At 42.5% G+C, this 21,241-nt stretch overlaps 2 protein-coding genes across 4 annotated transcripts in view; one reads left to right on the top strand and one right to left on the bottom strand.

The window, feature by feature from the left end:
* LOC119650629 (protein MEMO1) overlaps positions 1-12,352 on the top strand; it is a 41,779-nt gene extending 29,427 nt beyond the window's left edge. Inside the window, exons 2-7 of the mRNA XM_038053537.1 lie at positions 9,389-9,470; positions 9,531-9,599; positions 9,655-9,767; positions 10,965-11,076; positions 11,139-11,358; positions 11,875-12,352. Coding sequence (XP_037909465.1) covers positions 9,389-9,470; positions 9,531-9,599; positions 9,655-9,767; positions 10,965-11,076; positions 11,139-11,358; positions 11,875-12,123 — 845 coding nt within the window. The 3' untranslated portion in view covers positions 12,124-12,352. The remainder of the gene's footprint in view (positions 1-9,388; positions 9,471-9,530; positions 9,600-9,654; positions 9,768-10,964; positions 11,077-11,138; positions 11,359-11,874) is intronic.
* LOC119650628 (DNA repair protein XRCC3) overlaps positions 12,197-21,241 on the bottom strand; it is a 29,808-nt gene continuing 20,763 nt past the window's right edge. The window contains exons 2-5 of one of the 3 annotated variants that reach the window (XM_038053534.1): positions 13,397-13,528; positions 13,006-13,343; positions 12,750-12,953; positions 12,197-12,685 (exon numbers count right to left, since the gene is read on the bottom strand). In XM_038053534.1, coding sequence (XP_037909462.1) covers positions 12,446-12,685; positions 12,750-12,953; positions 13,006-13,343; positions 13,397-13,528 — 914 coding nt within the window. In that variant the 3' untranslated portion in view covers positions 12,197-12,445. Of the gene's footprint in view, positions 12,686-12,749; positions 12,954-13,005; positions 13,344-13,396; positions 13,558-21,241 lie in introns of all 3 variants that reach the window. The other 2 variants (XM_038053535.1, XM_038053536.1) reach the window with 2 other exon arrangements.

Raw genomic sequence — 21,241 nt, 5'->3', positions numbered from 1 at the left:
GGTTTTTTGAAATCCCGTGTTTATGTGAACCGTCCAAGAACCCTACAAGATTTGAAGACCAACATCCAAGAAGAAATTGCCAACATAACACCTGCTATGCTAATAAGAGTCATGACAAATGCCAGAAATCGGTTTACGCAATGTATGGAGAATGGGGGACGTCACCTAACAGATTTGATCTTCAAAACAATGTAAATAAAAACTTTAGACATGTACCTACATTATAAAAAATAAATAAATATTTTCCGATGCATACAATAGTTTTTATTGAGTTTCGAAAAAAGGAAGTTATGCTGCCGCACCCTGTAGCATGTGGCACCATTTTGTGCTGAATTTAGGGAGAGGGGGGGAGCTCCCCATACATACGTCAGGGGGTGCAGAATATGGCCATGAGGGGCATCAAATAAAAGGGCTCAATTAGTATTTTTCGAAATTGTAGGAGATTCAGGGCTCAAATTGTGTGCCCCGAAAAGTGTAACAGGCCTCGTTCTCAGAAATTATCCAAACGAAAAATCTGAAAAAAAATCATAATGGTGCAGCTGCGCGAAATCTAGGCCTCAAAATACATCCCGTTCCGATATCTGCCCAAAAAAAATTAATAATAGTATATCACCATATATTAGAAATGTTGATGATTTCCCGCGCCTAAAAACGGGACAAATTGTACCAACTGGTCCTCCAGGTTGGGGGTTGGGTAGGGCTGACAACCCTACACGGAAAACAACTTGTTACGAAGCCACAACAGGAGCCTCGGACAGGACGGATTTTAAAACGACGGACCCGGCAACGAACACGGAATAACGATTTGCGCATTTTCTCATGGAACGTGCGCTCCCTGTACAGAGATGAAGCTGATGAGCAGCTAGCCGATACCCTGTCCCAATATAGGGCTGATATAACAGCGTTGCAAGAGATGCGATGGACAGGGACCGGTTTTCTGGAGAAGAGCCACTACACCATATATTATAGCGGTCATCCAGTAAACCATGTGCTCGGAGTAGGTTTCTTAGTCAGCCAAAAAATGAAACCTGCTGTTATCGGCTTTGAAATCATAAGCGAACGGCTATGCACTCTGCGCTTGCGAGGCAAGTTTATAAATATAAGCCTCATAAACGTTCACGCCCCTACAGAGGAGACTGCAGAGTCGGAGAAGGAAACCTTCTACGAGGCAGTAGAACCCAGATATGATATCAAAATCATACTTGGGGATTTTAACAGCCAAGTAGGGAAGGAGCCCGTATTCTGGCGATACGTTGGCTCCCATAGCTTACACGAAAAAACAAATGATAACGGACTGCGGATTATTCAATTAGCAGGGTCACACGAAATGGTTATTGGAAGTACCTGGTTTGCGCGGAAAGCGGTCCACAAACATACATGGGCCTCTCCAGACGGGACCACTTTCAACCAAATTGACCACGTGTTGATCGAACGCCGCCACCTTGATGAATGTCAGAACATATAGGGGGGTCAATATAGACTCGGATCACTATCTCGTTGGCATGGTGCTCCGAGCTCGAATTACAATACCACCTGGAATCCCCTCTGACAATCAAGTGAGAGTGAACAATGAAGCCATCCACAACACCTATAAGAGGGAAATGAATGCCGCAATAACTGCAGTCAACAGAGGACCTGGAGATGAAGCATCAACAAATAATCTTCACAATCACCTGAAGAACGTTATCATGGATACGGCCACAAACATACTTGGCCCCAGCCGCAAAAGGAGTCGGAACGGCTGGTTTGACGATGAATGTAAGCTAGCAACGGAACGGAAGAATGCCGAATACCGAGTAATGTTGCATTCTCAGAGAACGCGGGCATGCGCAGAGACTTATCACGAACTCCGTCGAGTGGAGAAGCGACTTCACAGACGGAAAAAGGAAGCCTGGGAGAACCAACAAGTCTATGAACTAGAAAAGTACAGGCAGCAACCGCACCAGGCGCGCAAGTTTTACCAACAGGTCAGCAGGATGAAGCCTTATACACCTCGATGCTCATCCTGCCGAGACAAAGAGGGAAATCTGATTTCCGACAGAATGGGCATATTAGAGCGATGGGTTGAGTACTTTGTTGAGCAAGCGATGGAAAAACTGTTGGAATATGGACAACAGTTGCACCATCTGTTCATCGACTTTAAAGCCGCCTATGATAGCATAGCCAGGGTAAAACTGTACACGCCCATGAGAGAATTCGGTATCCCGACGAAATTAATAAGACTGACTAAGCTGACCCTGACCAATGTGCGAGGCCAGATAAAAGCAGCAGGATCACTCTCAAGACCATTCGACATCAACAACGGTCTACGACAAGGGGATGCCCTATCATGCGTCCTCTTTAACCTGGCCCTCGAGAAAGTGATCCGTGATGCTGAGGTAAATGGAAGAGGTACGATCCTCTTCAAGTCCACCCAACTACTGGCCTATGCTGATGATATCGACATCATGGGAAGAACCACCCGAGACGTGCAAACTGCCTTCATCCAGATCGAGCAGGCGGCCATTGGGGCGAGATCTTGGGCTGCACATCAATGAAGGCAAGACAAAATATATGGTGGCAACGTCAGCACCGAAGACGAATCAACCAACAGCATCAAACCGTACTGGTCAAACACGAAGAAGAATAAGTATAGGGGAATACCGTTGACAATTTCTCCTATCTAGGGTCGAAAATCACAACCGATAACAGCTACGATGGTGAAATCCGCGCACGGTTGTTGTCAGCCAACAGAGCCTATTTCAGCTTACAAAGACTGTTCCGCTCGAAACGTCTCACCATAGGGTCAAAGCTCTTACTGTACAACACTATGATCTTGCCAGTCCTTATGTATTCCTCGGAAACTTGGGTTCTTAGCAAGAAAAATTGCGAACTCTTGGCCGCGTTCGAGAGAAGAATTTTTGGCCCCCTACATGAGCATGGACGATTCCGTAGCCTACACAATGACGAAATCTATGAGCGATACAATGACCGTCCGGTTGTGGATAAAATCCGGCTCAATATGTTACGGTGGGCGGGTCACTTAATCCGTATGGATGAGGATGATCCCACCCGGAAAGTCTATAAGGGCAATATCTATGGTAGGAAAAGAAGACAAAGCAGACCCTGCCTAAGATGGAGCGATGGCGTGGATCAGGACGCCAGACAGCTTTTAGGGATATCGAATTGGTGGACCTCGGCGCAAAACCGGGATGTCTGGAGTTCCTTATTAAGGCAGGCCTAGACCGGATACCGGTTGTTGCGCCGTTGATGATCATGATGATGATTTCCCGAGGGACCCCAAACTTCCTATAACCATTGATGATGTGGATCAATTTTTGGAGCAATGTTTCATAGTGAAGATCCCTAGCTGGAATGAGATGAAAGCCCTATCAGAGAAGCCAACGAGAAGTACGAGTCGAGACCTTTCATTTGATGCCCCGCATAACTACATTCCGAGAAAAATTATTCAACAATTTAAGATCGTCTGCGTAAAGCAAATACCGGCAGGTGAGGATGGAGGCGAGGTCATTGATAAAAAACACCAAACACCAAAAATTCTTCAGAGAATTCTTCTCTCGAACGCGGCCAAGAGTTTGCAATTTTTCTTGCTAGGAACCCAAGCCTCCGAGGAATACATGATGAGTGGCAAGATCATTGTCTTGTACAGTAAGAGCCTTGTCGCTTCAACCGAAACAGTTTTTGTAAACTGAAATAGGCTCTGTTGACAGCCAACAATGGTGCGCGGATTTCATCGTCATAGTTGTTATGAGTTGTGATTTTCCACCCCAGATAGGAGACACTTTCAACGGTTTCAAAGTTGTAGTCTCCTATCTTTATTGTTTTCGTTTCATCAGTGCGATTCGATGTTGTTCGTTCTTTGTTTTTTGACGTTACCACGCCTTCCACCGCCTGCTTGAGCTGGATGAAGGTAGCCTGCACATCTCAAGTTGTTCTTCCCATAATATCAACATCGTCTGCTTAGGCCAGCAGTTGGATAAACTTGAAAAGGATGATACCTCTTGCATTGACATCTGCATCACGAATCAATTTTTCCAGGGCCAGGTTAAAGAGGACGCGTGATTGGGCATCACCTTGTCAGTGCAAGCAGTGATGCTGCTGCTTTTATCTGGCCTCGCATATCGGTCAGGGTCAGCTTAATCAGTCTTATCAATTTCGCCGGAATATCGAATATCCTCACATGGCCGTGTACAGTTTTACCCTGGGTATACTATCATAGGTGTGACCTTAAAGTCGATGAACAGATGGTGCAACTAATATCCATATTCCAGCAATTTTTCCATCGCTTGCCGCAGATAGAAAATCTGATCTGTTGCTGATTTGCCTGGAGTGAAGCCTCTTTGGTATGGTCAATGATGTTTTGGGCGTACGGGGCTACCCGGCCGAGAATATCTTATAGATGGTACCCACCAAGGTGATACCTATATAATTGCTGCACTGTGCGTGATATCTCCCCTTTTATGTATGGGACAAATAATGCCTCATTGCCAGTCGTCAGGCATTGATTCGCTGTCCAACACCTTGAGCATCAGCTGATGAACCGCTTGGTGTAATTGGTCACCTCCATATTTAATCATTTCGGATATAATTCTTAATTTTGGTTGTTGAAAATCAGATTCGGTGATTGTTTTGGCGTGCGAAAAGTAAAATTAAACCGGTCGAAATGCCTCAGAAAGTTCAAGTTGGCTGTGACTTCTACAAAAACTCAGTGGACATCGAAATACGTTGCGCTAACTTTTGTCCCAAGTACTTCCGCAAGTCTTCCTCCGGTCTCATCTGATCTCAGTCGATGAAGCACATGCACCGTTACAACAATTCAGGCTTTGCCAGTAAAGACTTCGATTGCTCCTTCGGTGGCACAACTGATGCCGTTCGTTTCACTTACACAGTGGGTAGGCAGTTCCGATCCGACGTTCTCGAAAATTACTCTTATAGCCAATCAAAAGAGCAGCTCATAAACCCTGTCAGTGAGAGAGACGACTAAACTTAACCAATTCCTGGTAGAGCTAACGCTAGGTGATCTTGCAGCAATCCAACTGCTTCGTGAAGTGATTGGGTGGTAACAAAGTCGACGCCGAGCTACTACAATTTTTGTGAGAGCACACAGTCCATCCTGATATGTGCGGTTTCGGAGTCTGGATATGTTAGCTGTCATCGCGTACAAAGTTCATGAGGTACATGTGCAACGCATGGTTGATGAGGTGTCTTGAGACAACTCAAATCAGATGCCTCAGCTGCAACAGATGGTGGCAGCATTAACAGCCACCGTCTCTGAGTTGGCAGAAGCCGTCGGTGCTTTGCGTTCGGGGAGTAGGACTAGATCTGCCTCCCGGACTATCGGACAGTAGGTCGTTGGGCCTTCGGCAAATACCGCGGCATGCTAGTACCATTGTAGGTCCGCTGAAAAGACTAAAAATGTACCAGCCCCTGCAATTTCTTATCAAACAAATCAGACTTATTAGGAGTTCGATTACCCTTGAAGGAATTCAACTGGACCCAGTCAAGGTGCCATCGATTTCGAGCTTCCCGCTTCCAAAAACTGTCAAGCATCTCAGAAGGTTCTTGGGTATGTTAAACTTCTATCGTCGTTTGTTGCCCAAGCCCGCCCACCATCAATCAATCCTTAACGCCTTCTTATCTAGGCCGAAAACCAAAGACTCCGGTCTGATCGTTTGGTTTCCAGACGCTGTCTAAGCAACAGTTGGTGGATGGTACACTTCTGGCTTTCCCTCAGCAATATGCTCTTCAATAAAACAGTGAATCAAATCTGGCAGCCGTTGAGCTTCTTCGCCAACAGAGTGATCGTGAGTTATTCGCCGCGTACCTCGCGATTAAATACTTCCGGTATTCTCTTGATGGCAGGTCGTTCACATTATTCACGGACCATAAGCCACTCACTTTCGCTTTAAAAGAAAAGCCCGACAGTGCACTCTCGCCAACTTCGGCACTTGACTTTTATCATCGCACCGAGACATTCGGACAACGAACGGTCGCGCCGCAGTATTTCTGGCCGTCCATGAACAAGGACATTAATTCTTGGGTCAAACATTGCGTCGCATGTCAGAGGTACAAAACAACAAAGCATGTGAGGAAAGAGGAAGGTGTGTTCCCTCGGTCCACCAAGCGTTTCCACACAATCCACCACGAAATCATTGGCCCTTTGCGAGATTTGCACGGTTCCAGGTACTGCCTCACAATCATCGATAGGTTCACACGGTGGCCTGAGGCGATACCTCTGAAAGACTTTTTTGGGGCAACAGGGTAGGTGAATGCGTTTACGCAGTGTGTTGGGCTCCCGTACGCTGCCGGACTACCAACTAAACACCTCTCTGTCCACATAACTTCGGGCAGACCTCCCGCTCTCCCGGCTTTGGGAGCCTTCAAGTCAGGGATATTCTTTTACCAGGGGAGGAAGGGAGTTATTAGTTCAGGGAGCTCTTTGTCATCCAGTCCCTCCACCAGTCAAGTTCAATCTTCTTGGCAATAAAAAGAACCCGCATTAGCGCAACACAACTCCAGCCACACGCCCCACCTGTGCAGCTTAGACTGGAAACCTCCATGCCCGCTTTGAAGTTGAGTAAGGAAGTAATCAATCTCACCATGCCTTCGGTTCAGACATGGATCTAAATTGTTGATGAGCTTCGCAGTCCATCTGCCTCTTGGCTCATTTTGCCAAAAGAGTTTTCAATCGGTAAGGGTGCCTTGACGTTTTTCACGGGCATTCAACTGTCTTAAGTTTTCGTCTTTAGGGCGGTAGACAGCTTTCCGCTTCTTGGTAAGGAGGGCAACGGGGATCACGGCCGGTTCTGAGACAGTACGATAAGGAGACGTCACTCGCAAAGCTCTCCGTCTTTGCATTTGAGTAAGGCACTTACGATGCACTCCTTTGTCGAGGGCATCATCGCATACCTCCACGCCATAGAGCAGAACCAACTGCGTTGTTCCCATACAAAGACGTATCCTAGTAGATAAAGGGCCCCGAACATTCGCCATTAGCCGACTCAAGGCTGGGACTCCAGCTGCAGCCCTATTCGCTGCTGCTTTAATTTGCTCGAAGAAGCTCATCTTCCAGTCGAGCAATAAATCAATTACCTATTTTGACTCTATAGTCAATCGCCGATCGCATATCTGTCCATCTTACGGAATTGATGGCATTTCTGACATCATCAAGCAAGCGTTGAATGTCCCAAGCAGCAAGTCTACCCGTTGACGAAATACCAGTTTGTAAAAATGCGCCGGGATACCATCAGGATCTGGCGCCTTCTTATTTTTGATGGTGAGAACCACTTCTTCGAGCTCTCTCGTTGTGAAAAGGGGGCAATCCGCGACGCTTTCCAAACTATTGACATCAATCCATACAGGTTGTCCCAAGCAGCAAGTCTACCCGTTGACGAAACACCAGTTTGTAAAAATCCGCCGGGATACCATCAGGATCTGGCGCCTTCTTATTTTTGATGGTGAGAACCACTTCTTCGAGCTCTCTCATTGTGAAAAGGGGGCAATCCGCGACGCTTTCCAAATATTGACATCAATCCATACAGGTTGTCTGGGGAATAATGCCCGTACAATGCGGTCCATCTGGTCGGTACTCGGCAGAGCCCCGATTTTCCCGGTGACAAGCTTACGCCAAGTCCATACGGATTCTAATTCACCTCTTTAACCAGTTTCTGCAAACAACCACGAGCTTTGCTTTTATTTATCGCGCCGCCTTTATGGCGCATACCTTCTCGTTGGCGTATAAACGTTGTACCAAATGGCGGAGCTTATGACATATGTATATGTCGGCTCATCTAGATGGAATTTGTCACTTGTCTCCGCAATACCTTTATAAGGGTGGTGTCGAGAGGTTATCAAATCAACATTTAGCGTATCAAGTTAAAACTGTTTCGATCACCCTTTTGTTCGTTTCCCATTGACTTTTTTATTCAAGCTAATCTTAATGAGTTCTCGTAAGCACGATGAGTGAAATTTCGTATCGATCGCGGATGCCCGCATTTCCGACGTAATGATAGCGTGTTACGACACTGATCCAACGAAACATCTTCGCCCCCATTATTCTCATACGGTGTTCATACCATATAGGACGACAGGACGCCAATTTTGGAAGACCATTTCATTCAAGTTCGGATTTGGCTGATAATTAAGCGGGAAGAAATTTATAAACAGCAAATGTTTAGAATTTTCTTTTTAAAGAAAATTTACGTTTTAAATAATTTGTTCTTAATAAGGTATATTTCAATAAAATTGTTAATTTTTACTTTACACCACAAATTTTAAGCTTTGAAACGAAACGCTTGTAAAAATTGAGAAAAAATATGAAAAAAAACATTTTCTTTTAATAATATTTCGTAATTTAGAGATTCAACTAGAAAATAGTAATACACAAAAGGTATATGTTCCACTCAAGCAAGATCGAAGAAGTATTTTTTAAAATATCTTGCATACCGACCTGACTGTTCAAGAAAATGTGACTGCTCTACTAATATTCAGCCAAGTTGATGATCCGATGGAAACCTTGCAAAATAAATATTCATTTGTGACCAAGAATGTCTCTTGCCAGAATCATTGTATAATAATAATCGTTGGCACAACAATCCAATTGAATCTGGGCCTTGAAATGTGTTAGAGCCCTTCATTCAAAACCGTAACGGCACAGTACATTACACGTCAAATCACGATACAAATTCCACTGCCATCAGTGAGATTTGAACCGCGACTTTCCGTACGACAGCCTTGTGCTCTAACCACTCAGCTGTCCGGACAGAGAATCATCATACGGTTGCAATAAACCACATCCCCGCGCCATCGCTGCCGGTTCCCGTCAATCAGCTTCAGCTGCCTCTATGATTGGGCTTCCGCTTCTTGATCAGACATATATTGATGAAAGTTTGGAGCTTTTGAATAACAGTGGCAATCGCTTTCCATGTACCATTCCCATATAGCACAGACAGAACAGTAACAATTTGATGCTAGAGTTGAGATCTTTACCCTTCCAAATTGTACATCCGGTGCCGCCATCGGCAGAAGCAACGCTTCTTAGATATTCAAATCGATCAAATCGAGTATTGTAGGTGCACTCCCTGTTGGAATAATACTAAGTTATATTTTGAAAAATTTTTAATACCGCACATAACAGCCATGCTTTATTTTTGTAACTTAGAACACATTTTCCTCTGGAAATGAAATTACGTTATGGTGAAAATTGACCACTTATTCCAAAATCAAAATTATTTTTTCGTTAGTCACATTTTGCCCAACGTCATACGTATGATATTACCATGTAAATGATAAATTAAAAAAATTCTTGGCAAACTTGTAAACATTTTTTCAGTGATTCTCTCTGGTTCTTTCATTAGGAACTATTATAACCAGTTTTATTTCCTTGCAGTTATTGAACTATCTAAAGAGTTAAGAAATTGGTTGAGCAATGCTGAATTGGTCCATGGTCCAGCTAGAGCGATAATAGCTCCGTGAGTCAATAATTTCAAAATAGAGATTCTACAATAGTAATTATTTTTTTCTCAATTTAGCCATGCTGGTTACGCATATAGCGGCGAATGTGCTGGGTATGCCTATCGTCAAGTTAGCCCCGCCGTGGTGTAAGTTAGCATCTAATTTCGAATCCTTCTTTTACCTTAATTCTACTGATTTTAGAAGACGTATTTTTATCCTGGGACCATCTCATCACGTACGTCTTCGTGGTTGTGCACTTTCAATAGCAAAAACCTACAAGACACCTTTTTATGATCTCACAGTGGATACTCTGAGTATGTTAAAAGTATTTCTATAAGCATATATTTCAATTTCGTCGATTTAATCCACGCTATCTACTTGAATCCAAATAAACAGTTGATTTATTCCTAAACCGGGATATGTTATTTATTTGCAAATATGTATTTCGGACACCAATTGTGTCCTTCCTCAGTACATACTGGATTTAAATTTTTCCTCTCTTCTATTTTTTAAATATAGAATTTTACCCAGGGATGTTTTAATTATGATAAGATAATTTAATTAGACATTGGAGTTTGAGTGACAATCATATTGTCGGCTGTCTCACTGGCCACCTATCTCGGGAGCTTCGGTTGAACGTGGCTAGTGTTGGTGAGGTAGCAATGGGGAACCCCCTGCCCCCTTTTTGAGTGACATGGACAAGATTGAATATTATCTACAATCGAAATGCCTGCTCTCAATGATCTGGAAAAAGTATGTAGATGACCATTGTCCATAAAGACATGAATAAGGCACATCGGAAAGAAAAGGAGTATATGATCAAACACCGGAGTTGAAGAACGGTTTTCAAAAATCGATTATTGAAAATCTGACGAGAAAAAATACGCAACGCCAAGAAATACGAACATTGACATTCCTCGTCAACAACTTGGAAGCGAAGAGAAGAAAAGGGATCATGTACTTAGCGGTTTCGTCGAAGTTTAAAAAACGATGAAAGGATTGAACGTCGACATGATGTCATCGAGTAGAATGCACCAACTCAAAAGTAAGCTCAGATTTCCCACAGACCGAGAATTAAAATGATACGTCCAGAATGTGAGAAGAACTATATAGGACAAACGAAAAGACTTGTTTCGGTACCTAGGGGAGAGTATGAGAGAAAAGCGGAAACGCCCAGGAAAAAGAAAGAAGAACGCAACGCAGAGGACAGCATTACGTGTCACCACGTTTATGTCAAGGACTACGGGAACAGTAGGAAGTTAGATACGCATGGGAGCTTGGCAATCTTACGGGGAACAGTTTGAACTATGCCACAGGCAACGTACAAACAAAGCTTCTGAGAGACACCTGCAATATTATGGGCACTCAAACCCCAATATCTAATTAAATGCCCGAAATACGTATTTACAAGTAAATAACATATTCTGGTTCGGAAATAAATCAACTATAAGATTTAGATAAGGTTTTAAACAAATATTTTAAAATAATTAGAAAGCAATCTTTTTTTCTAGTTAACGCTCAATTAGAAAAAACCCAGCAATTTTCCTGGATGGATATGAAAACTGACGAAAATGAACATAGTATTGAAATGCAATTACCTTTTATTGCAAAAATCATGCAAGAGTAAGTATTAAAAGTAAAAAGAGACAACTCGTTTCATTTGCTTCTCATAATTCATGGATTAGGTATAAGGATCAATTCACAATTATCCCCGTGTTAGTGGGATCATTATCTCCTGAGCAGGAAGCAGTTTACGGCGACGTTTTTGCACCGTACTTCAAAGATCCTCAAAATTTGTTTATCATATCATCAGACTTCTGTCACTGGGGTGAAAGATTTAATTATACCTATTATGATAAAACACAAGGACCAATACACAAATCAATTGAAAAGCTAGATAAACGCGTAAGTTGTTATAACCGGGTTGCCTATGTGACGCTTGATATTTCAACCTGTTTTTAGAATTAGTTTTTTTTTGCCACAAGAAAAGATTGTAACCAATTTTAATATTATTCGGAGTCTTGAATTATGATACATTTTTGATTAACGAATTTGATAATTGTATTTGTTTTTTTTTTTTTGTAGGAAGCGTATCTCTGTTTGTAGTAATCTGAAACCAAAAATTTGAGCTTTTACTTTTCTGTATAATTATCTCTATCGGCCGAATTTTACTAAACGTTACATTTTCCTAAACATTAAAATCCTGGAAATTAATTAAATTAATTGTTCGTTTTGTAGGCATTTTAACTTGCCTCGTGCTGTTACTTGGTAAATATTTTGAATTCTAAACTTTCTGCGGTTTACTGCCAACGTATCATATCGTCATCAAAATATACATAAAATAAAAAATTCTGAAAACCGTCACATAGGAAAATCCCCTTAATATATATCGTTTTTTAACTTAGTTGAAATGCTTCACAGGGGATGGATGTTATCGAATCATTGGAGCCTGCAATGTTCACTGATTATTTAAAGAAATTTGGCAACACGATTTGCGGGCGCCATCCGATTGGTGTTATGCTGAATGCTGCTAAAATCATTCGCTCACAAGGTTATAATATGGGCTTCCATTTTTTGAATTATGCGCAAAGTAGTGAATGTCACAATATGACTGACTCTAGTGTAAGTTATGCTAGTGGTTCTCTCGTTTTTGAATTTCAATACGATTAGGTAAAATTAAGAGAAGAATTTACCTCATCAAAATGGATATGGTAGATTTCATAATTTTAAATTCGTTGAAAGGTTTGCTTAACATAAGTTGTTTAATTTAAGTTCTCAAAAACATTGACATTGTCATTTTAAATATAATATTGTTCTTAATTTGCCACTAAAAGAAAATTATTAATTTCTAAAGTTAATCAAATAACTATGTCTAAATATAATCAAAATAAGTAATTTTCATCAGACTTTGACACAATATCACATTTAATTATGCTTAAAATTATTTTTACTTTAAAAATCCGGTAATGATAATGATGATATCCTATACTAGTCAAGCCTCTTCGATGCCGTCCGATGAAATTAAAAATTTCGCATATCCCCTACTTGAACCAGGTGAAAAAATAGTTTCCATAGTCCTTATTAGTGACGAACAGACTGGATTGAGGTTTGTATGATATAATTCAGATTTTCTATATATTTTCGATATTTTGAGCCGTGTTGTGATTAAATGAGCCCAAGCAAGCCCTAAACTTGGTTGCGACTCATTCAAGTGAGTTAAACCAGACGTTACCTATCAGAAAGTTGTTTGATCAAAATTTAATAAATTTATGGGTTGTGGAGTCTTTATTAGTTACCTGATTCGAACATACAACAGCACAGTTATACTTATTTGCGAGACGACGAAGTTCTGCTACTAATTTTCTCATCGTGTTAGCTCTTTTGACGATGTCGTCTTGTAATCTGAAAACACCTGCTATGGAATCTATGATGATGAGACCTATATTCTTAATTTTTAACAGTTTAGGTAGTTTGCTGAAAACACAATCCATAAGCTCGTCCTGTGAATGATAGGTTTAAGAGTCTTATGATATTTATATAATAAAATAATACCATTTCAATAATATGCTCAACGAACACGTTCTCTGCATACGAAATGCTACTATCAAATTGCTGCTGGAATTTGTCGATTAACTGATACAGACGTCTCGATGGAAAAATATCTTCAGTGCAAATGTACACCGCATGCTTTTTAAGTCCACCAATATTCTGAGGTAATTGAACCATTAAACACAATTGAAGGAGCAGTTGCGTTTTTCCAACACCCGATTCCCCAAAAATTTCTGTGACACCACGTGTTGATATTCCTCCATTGGTCGCAGCATCCAATGCTATACATCCTAATGATATTCGGCTCCATCGGTAATCTTTATGATGAAACATCTCCAATACTTCACAAAAACTTTGTTCAAATTGTTCTTGAATAAAATAACTATAAGTGTACCTTTGCCATTTTCGATTTGAAAACTTTTTGCTGCTTCCGAACGGACAATATTCATCTCGTCCATGGAAAATCCTAATTTCTTTAATTTAAGATCAGAAAAATCTGCGATGCTACCTGCTTTGTTTAAACAACCTGGATAGTTTTTAGATGAAGTAAAATATCTGCATATTATTGAGTTTACTATAATAACTAGAAATTGAATTCAATTACTTGACAAGCAATAATAATAATCATCGTTGGCGCAACAATCCATATTGGATCACAGCCTTGAAATGTGTTAGAGCACTTCATTCAAGACCGTAACGGTACACTACAGTACACTGTAGGAGACAATGTATGTTATACTCTAACCACTCAGCTATCCGGATACACTTACTTATACTTTACAAGCAGACTGAGCGTTAATATAAATTTGCGTGTGAGAAACTTATTTCTAGGTTTACCACTGCTCCCCCGAATGGAGTTCGGTGCGTCAACCACACATATACGCAATCGTTACGTTTTCCGAACATGTGGTTCGACTCCGTGCAGGTTTATATACTACTGCTCTGTGTCACATGATTCTAATGAGACTCAGTTGTCGTTTAACAGGGGATAGTGGATTTCACTATACGGCATAGCCAGCGATGGAGTTTACTCCTTTTTAAAAGGTTTTGTGTGAAACAAAACCTGAACAGAATCAGTGTTGGGTATATTTGTCATAAATAAATTCGCACGATGATTTTCTATGAATCCAAATATACAAATTCTCATACATACAAAATCTTTATATCTGAAGTTTCCGATATTCCGACTTGTTAATGTTTGTCGTATTCATTGGAGCACTGGCCGAAGAAAAATCACATCAGCATTTCGAGGTTTTAGACAAAACAGAGAAGGCGGAACTAGAGCTATTGATGCTACAGGTAGCGTTGAGCCATCATCAACAGAAATAGCGCTACGAAAGTATACAATTGATGAATGTGTGGCGCGGCAGGATCTGCAGCATTCGAAATTTATTTCGAACTCTCCACTCACTCATTTTTTTTTTTTTTTTTTTTTTTTAAACTCTAAATAGTTCTCTGCACAGTTGAAATAAAACTTGTTTTGGACGTTGCAATGAACTTTACAATTAAAGTTACAAAAAACAATACTGAAAGTAATTAAATTTTACTGCCGCGCCACATCACATGACCGATATCCGATTCCACTCATCCACGACTTTGCGCATCACCTCGCGAATTGCCGCATCTTTTCGATCTTGGACTTAGCCAAGGCATACCACCAAATCCCAGTAGCTCCTGAAGACATTCCAAAGACGGCAATATGCACACCCTTTGGACTCTTCGAGTTCACCCGAATGACTTTCGGATTGTGCAATGCGGCGCAAACCTTTCAAAGGTTCATCCACTCAGTCCTGCGAAACCTTGATTTCTGTTTCGTCTATTTGGATGATGTTTTGGTCGCTTCTTCCACTGAGTCTGAGCACTTAGCCTATCTCGAGTGCATTTTTCAACGTCTCCTTGAGGCCGGTTTAGTCCTAAACGTTGAGAAATGCAAATTCCTTCAACAACAGGTGAGATTCCTCGGCCACTCCATTTCCTCTGAAGGAATACAGCCCGACCCAGACAAGGTGCAAGCAATCACAAGCTTCCCGCGTCCAAAAACAGTGAGGGAGTTGAGGAGGTTCTTGGGCATGCTAAACTTTTACCGTCGTTTCCTGCCCAAGGCCGCCCATCACCAGTCCGTTTTGAACGCGTACTTGTCTGGCCCCAAAACAAAAGACACATGAGAGATTGTGTGGTCTGAAGAGGCTGTCTGCGCGTTCAACAAATCCCGACAGCAACTGGCCGATGCTACACTTTTGGCATTTCCTCAGCAAGATGACCCCTAGCCGTTTTTGTTGATGCCTCTGACATCACAGTAGGTGCTGCCCTTCACCAAAAGGTGGATCAAGTTTGGCAGCCGTTGAGCTTCTTCTCGAAACAGTTGAATCCCGCTCAACGGAACTACAGTACCTACGATCGCGAACTGCTCGCCGCGTACTTGTCCATCAAATACTTCCGTTTCTCCCTAGAAGGCAGGCCGTTCACAGTGTTCACGGACCATAAGCCTCTCACTTATGCTTTGAAACAAAAGCCAGACAAAGCGTCCCCTCGTCAGCTTCGACACTTGAGCTTCATAAGCCAGTTCACGTCAGACATCCAGCACGTGTCCGGCAAGGACAACATAGTTGCTGACGCTTTGTCTCGTGTCTCCGAAGTTAACATCCCCGCCTCATTCGATTTCTCGGCTATTGCCAAGGCGCAGGTGGATGACGCAGCACTTCAGAGCCTCAAGTCCAACCCCAAATACAAATTTCGGGAGTTGCCCATCTTCGGCTCAAACCTCTCGCTCTGCTGCGAAGACTCGGAAAAGGGACCTCGGCCATACATTCCGGCCACATTTCGCAAGGAAGTATTCCACGCAGTTCACGACTTGGCGCACCCCGGCATCAGGACAACAAACCGGTTAGTCACCGGAAAATACTTCTGGCCCTCCATGAACAAGGATATCAATTCCTGGGCCAGAGAGTGCATCGCATGCCGGAAGTGCAAAGTCTCCAGGCATGTAAGGAAAGAAGTGGGTTCATTCCCCCGCACTACCAAGCGTTCCCACACCATACACCTCGACATAATAGGGCCTTTGCGAGACTCGCACGGTTACAAGTATTGCCTCACAATCATCGACAGATTCACGCGGTGGCCTGAGGCAATACCTCTGAAAGACATTACGGCGCAATCTTGTGCCGAAGCCCTCTGCCGAGAATGGATACCTCGCTTTGGCGTTCCTGCAGTGGTCATCACTGACCAGGGAATGCAATTTGAGTCCACTCTTTTCTCGGAGTTAGGCAAACTCCTGGGTTTTAAACGCCAGCGGACTACTGCATACCACCCGCAATCCAATGGGATGCTGGAACGTTGGCACCGGACGCTGAAAGCCGCCATTATGGCACGCGACGACCCGTCCTGGACTCAAGTCTTGCCTCTCGTCCTACTCGGCCTTCGTACAACCCGCCGGGAGGAATTTGCTGCTAGCCCCGCGGAGCTGGTATACGGGGAGAACCCAAGACTCCCAAGCGATCCGGTCTTCGACAAGAGATCGGGTCTCACGGAGTCGGGGTTGGTGCGTCTGCTGAGGGACAATCTCCGACGCATCATAGCGCCACCACCCACTCGACACTCGTCCATACCTGCTTGTTCGCCCAAGGAACTGGACACATGCACGCCCGTGCTGATCAGGACGGATGCCGTCCGGAAGCCGCTGCAGCTTCCATATGAGGGCCCGTACCGCGTTCTCGAGAGGGGAGAACATTTCTTCCAGCTCGAGATCGGTGGTCACAAAAAGGCGGTCTCTTTGTCCAGGCTGAAACCCGTGTGCGCTCGAAGCAGCGTCGTGTCCGCTTTGTGGATTAACGGCGAACGAAGTCGCCGAAACCCCCTAGGTTTCGTCTGGGGGCGGAGTGATGTGGCGCGGCAGGATCTGCAGCATTCGAAATTTATTTCGAATGTTGCGGATGCGGACGGGTAGATGGCGCGGAACTCTCCACTCACTCATTTTCTGAACGCACCGGGGGAGTGGAGAATTAGCGGTTGAAAAATGCCGTTGTTTGGGACAGTAAGGACCGCATGGAAATAAGTCGGTCTCTTCTGTTCCAAACCGCGGCGGCACCTAGAAGAAAAAGTGATTATCCGATTAGAAGTACTTAAAAGGCCGAGTACCCCGTCTTGTCCGCATCTTTCCTGTTCATTGAAAAACAGTTTCAACATAAAATCAATCAAGGAGTTATAATAAATAATATAAACTGAATAAATAATTTTGCCCGGCTAGATCGGCAAAATATCTCTATGTGCGACGATATCCTCTGAAAAATTAGAAAGTGTTCAATTCAAGTTGCTGAATAAATATTTGCATTTCTTACTCAATTTCAATGTTAACTGTAAATTAGATGGTTCGAAATAATGCAGTGACAGAACAGATGTGTGCCTTGGTTACCACTTCCAGAACCATGTGCCCAAGATCGATAATTTGGTTGCAGAGCAAGCAAATGTCATCAGCATAATCGAAGTGTTCTGACGGCAATGTGAGGAACGCCGCCTACAGGAAGAAGCACCAGAATACGAACAATCATGGCTTGATACGCTCGAAAACTTCGCGACTTCATCCAGGAAAGAGGCTCAACCGATCAAGACAAGCCGACCATGCTTCTGAACGGGGTAAAGATGGTTGAGTCGACTCAAATATGCCAATCATTCCATTCATGTGAATGATGCGACTCACCTTGAAAGAGGCGAGTCGACTCAAAAGAATCGGCAAAATCGAACCGCTTCAATTGAAGCGACAAATTTGAAGGCACGATAACCATATTGCACATCCAACTCAGCGTGTGCATTTTTAAGGTTTTGTTTGTAATGGACAAATGCACACCCAAATCTCTTTATAAAAGAAATACACAAAACCTTTCATACCTGAAGCGTCTAGCTTCCGGTTTCCCGACTTGTTTTTTCTTTTGAGTAGCTGTAGAGTTAGAGTAGAGTTATGTATAGCAGCACTATATGCTATACAGGAGGTAAAAATTATGCTGTTTATTTTGTATCGACTCAATAAAGTGAGCGAATCGAAAAGAATTACATTTCCTACCACGAGAACGTTACAAAGGCTGAAGAAGAAGAATAACTGAAACCGATACGAAAATGCCTAATAAAATATAAAAATACGATATTCTTATGTGATCCTCTGTATAAATACATATGTATGTATATGCGGCCTATTCAATTTCCAGAATATATATAAGAATGGCACGTACAATCCGTACAATAAGGGTCATCGTCACAAGTGTAGACTTAGCAAGTAAGTATTTTTAAAAAGATGTTTATTTTCTGAAATCGGCTGCAGCAGCTTGTGCGGGCAATCAGGATAAATTGAAAAGCTGTAAAAAATTAAGAAGTGCACCTCATCCTGGTTTACCTCAGTGAATGTGATAATCGTGCAGGAAAAAAAAAGATATAGACGACCAGCACGTTGCGGGAAAAGAAGAGGGTTATTCTTAATTGTCGACATAATATGTCATTTACCCAATGGCAAGGAAGATTGTCTGACAAGTGAGTGTGTATTATAATCACACTCGTCTCGAAGTACATTTTTGCAGCGAGCTATAATTATATCTAAGCAAATACATACGAAAGTAGCCACTTTGGTAATCATGCTTTCCTGACGCATCAGATACAACTAATTACATCATTAGATAAGAAGTGTTCGATGTTAATTAAACCATGAGTGTTTAGTCGAAATAACGAATTTTTTAATAGACCGCATATTTCTGATTTATTCACTTGTGGTAATGTAAGGAATTTTCGCAGATTAGCATGGATCGATAGATAGCTCACAGTAGACTTGAGCGTGAGTTCTAGCGGAACAGGATAGATGGTGTAGGGTTAAGTAAGGCTAGATGGTGGGTCTCTAGAGAGTATTCCTCTCCTTCTTGCGGCAATGTACTTTTGTACTCTGAAAAACCGAGTGGTGGCAGACGTGCATCCGATGTTGAATTGTTTTTGACGGCTGCCGCAATGCGCGCTCTCTTGACATGGAATGGTATCGCTTCCGTCATCTTTCGCATAGTTGGAGAACTGAGACCCCTAAGTTCAACATAGACCGCTTGTATAATTCAGCTGTCCCTCAACCCTTGGATGAGCTATCTTGCTGATCGGACGGCAAATATACTAAGCCTGAGAATATCGACGAGCATTGGGCTGTCATCAAAAATGCTCATTTCTCGAAAGCTGTGGAGGCCGTCGGCCACATCCCAAAAAGGGGTCATAGTAGTGCAGTCATTAAAGCTTTCAACCTCCGAATACTTTCAGTCAAGACCGATTGCCATGAAATTCAGGTTGGGGGTAGAGGGTGGCATAAGAAACAAAGGTGTGAGGCACCCCTCCGGAGTGGAATTTTTTTCAAAATAACCACAGCAATCTATTAAACGGTCGATTCTGAACAAAAATGTTTCGTGAAAATCCTTTGTTCAAGTAGTCGTTTTCCAGCTATTCATATTAAAACATGTCGTTCTTTCATCGAAAAAAATCATGTTTTCAACGGTTTTTCGCAAATAACTTGAAAAACGTGCATTTTATGTAGAAATGATATTAAGCAGAAACAAAACAATTTAAATAGCAAAAAGAATGGATATTTTTATTTTTTGTAGGTACAATATGGACAGATTTATGGTTCGTCAAACGTAAATTCATAATGCTAAAAAAAATGAATACTTTCAAGGTCGAATAACAGAAAATCACTAACTTTCGGTGGAAATTGATCTAAAGTTCGTTTAAAGCTCTTGTAGTGGGTACGAGGTACGATAGAAGTCAGTGGATACGAGGTAGGATAGAAGTCAGTGGGATAAATAATAACGGAGGTATGATCAATGTAGAGTTCTATGCTTCTATTTCATTTATACTTTGCATATGTTTTATACTCTATATTATCTATAATGACCGCATTGAAATCTGCAAACATTATTCCATGTGCACGTAAATTGCAACCTAGGCAGATCAATGGCCAAACATTTTTTCCCACAACGTAGCAAAGTGCATTGTATGTTCGGGGATGATCAAACCCATCCATACTTTGCAAAGCGGCACTACCATCTCATCAGGGAAGCCTTTCAAAAATAATCGGCGGAGTTTGCGGAAAATATTGAAATGCTGCAGGCTCAGTCGGAACACAAGACGATGAAGCAGCATCCAGCGGTCATCTCTCGTAAGGAAACCGGGCTGCAGAAACAGATCGGACGACAACAGTCAGCCATAGGAGCATTAAAACGAGTGCTTCAAAATGCGTTTTCGGTGGAGCAATCCCGGTAATACTATGAGTTGCAGGGCACAACCATTCAGCGCTATTGTGATCAGATCGAAGAGATCCACAACAACATCTGGGAGGCCTCAGAGGATCCAGCGGCAACAGGATATAATTTTGAGGCATGTATTCAACTAGAGCAGCAAGTCCAAAATACGCTCATTATGATAGCAGAGGCAATTGATTCATTATCCACACAGCGGCCTGCTGCTACCAGTAATGTAAGGACCCATTTACCGAAAATTACTGTGCCCAACTTCAAAGGAGATTCTTTACAATGGCAGCAATTCTTCGACCTGTTCACCCAGATGGTGGATAATCAGCCAATTGCACCATGTGAAAAGATGTGGCACCTGAAAATGAATCTTGGAAGCGAAGTGGAACGTTTAATACGACATTTAGTTTTGTCGGATTTAAACTACGCAGTGGCTTGGAAATTATTGCAAGGCCGATACAACAACCCTCGGCTTCTACTGGCAATCTTCCTCAACAAAATTCTGGGCCAACCATCGCAATCATCAGATACAACATCAGCCGCAACTCTAAAGTCATTGCATGACACCACACAAGAGTGTCTTCATGGGTTGAAAAATTTGGGAGTTGCGGTGGGCACCTGGGATCCACTACTCCTACACATAGTACTCAAGAAATTGGATAAAACGACCCTCACGTTTTACGAGCAGTCGTTGGCAAATCCTAAACGTCTTCAGTCGCTGGAAGCGCTGGGTGCCAGAAAAGCAGCTACCAAGAGGCGCATCAACTCTTTGCATGCAACGACTTTGTGCGCTTGTCACCCACGGATCATTTTTATCATCTCTTCGAAAATGGAGTTCTAACCATAACAATCTTCCGCAAGAGATCCCATCTAAGATTTGGAGGTGCGTCTTAATGATGACAACAATAAAGCTTCAATAAAGACACTAGGACTGATCTGGCTGCCAAAGTCCGACGTATTCCAGATTAAGGTGAATCTCTTCA

The sequence above is a fragment of the Hermetia illucens genome, chromosome 3 (genome assembly GCF_905115235.1).
Source record: "Hermetia illucens chromosome 3, iHerIll2.2.curated.20191125, whole genome shotgun sequence".
NCBI classification, from domain to species: domain Eukaryota; kingdom Metazoa; phylum Arthropoda; class Insecta; order Diptera; family Stratiomyidae; genus Hermetia; species Hermetia illucens.
This window is presented reverse-complemented; position numbering and strand designations above follow the sequence as displayed.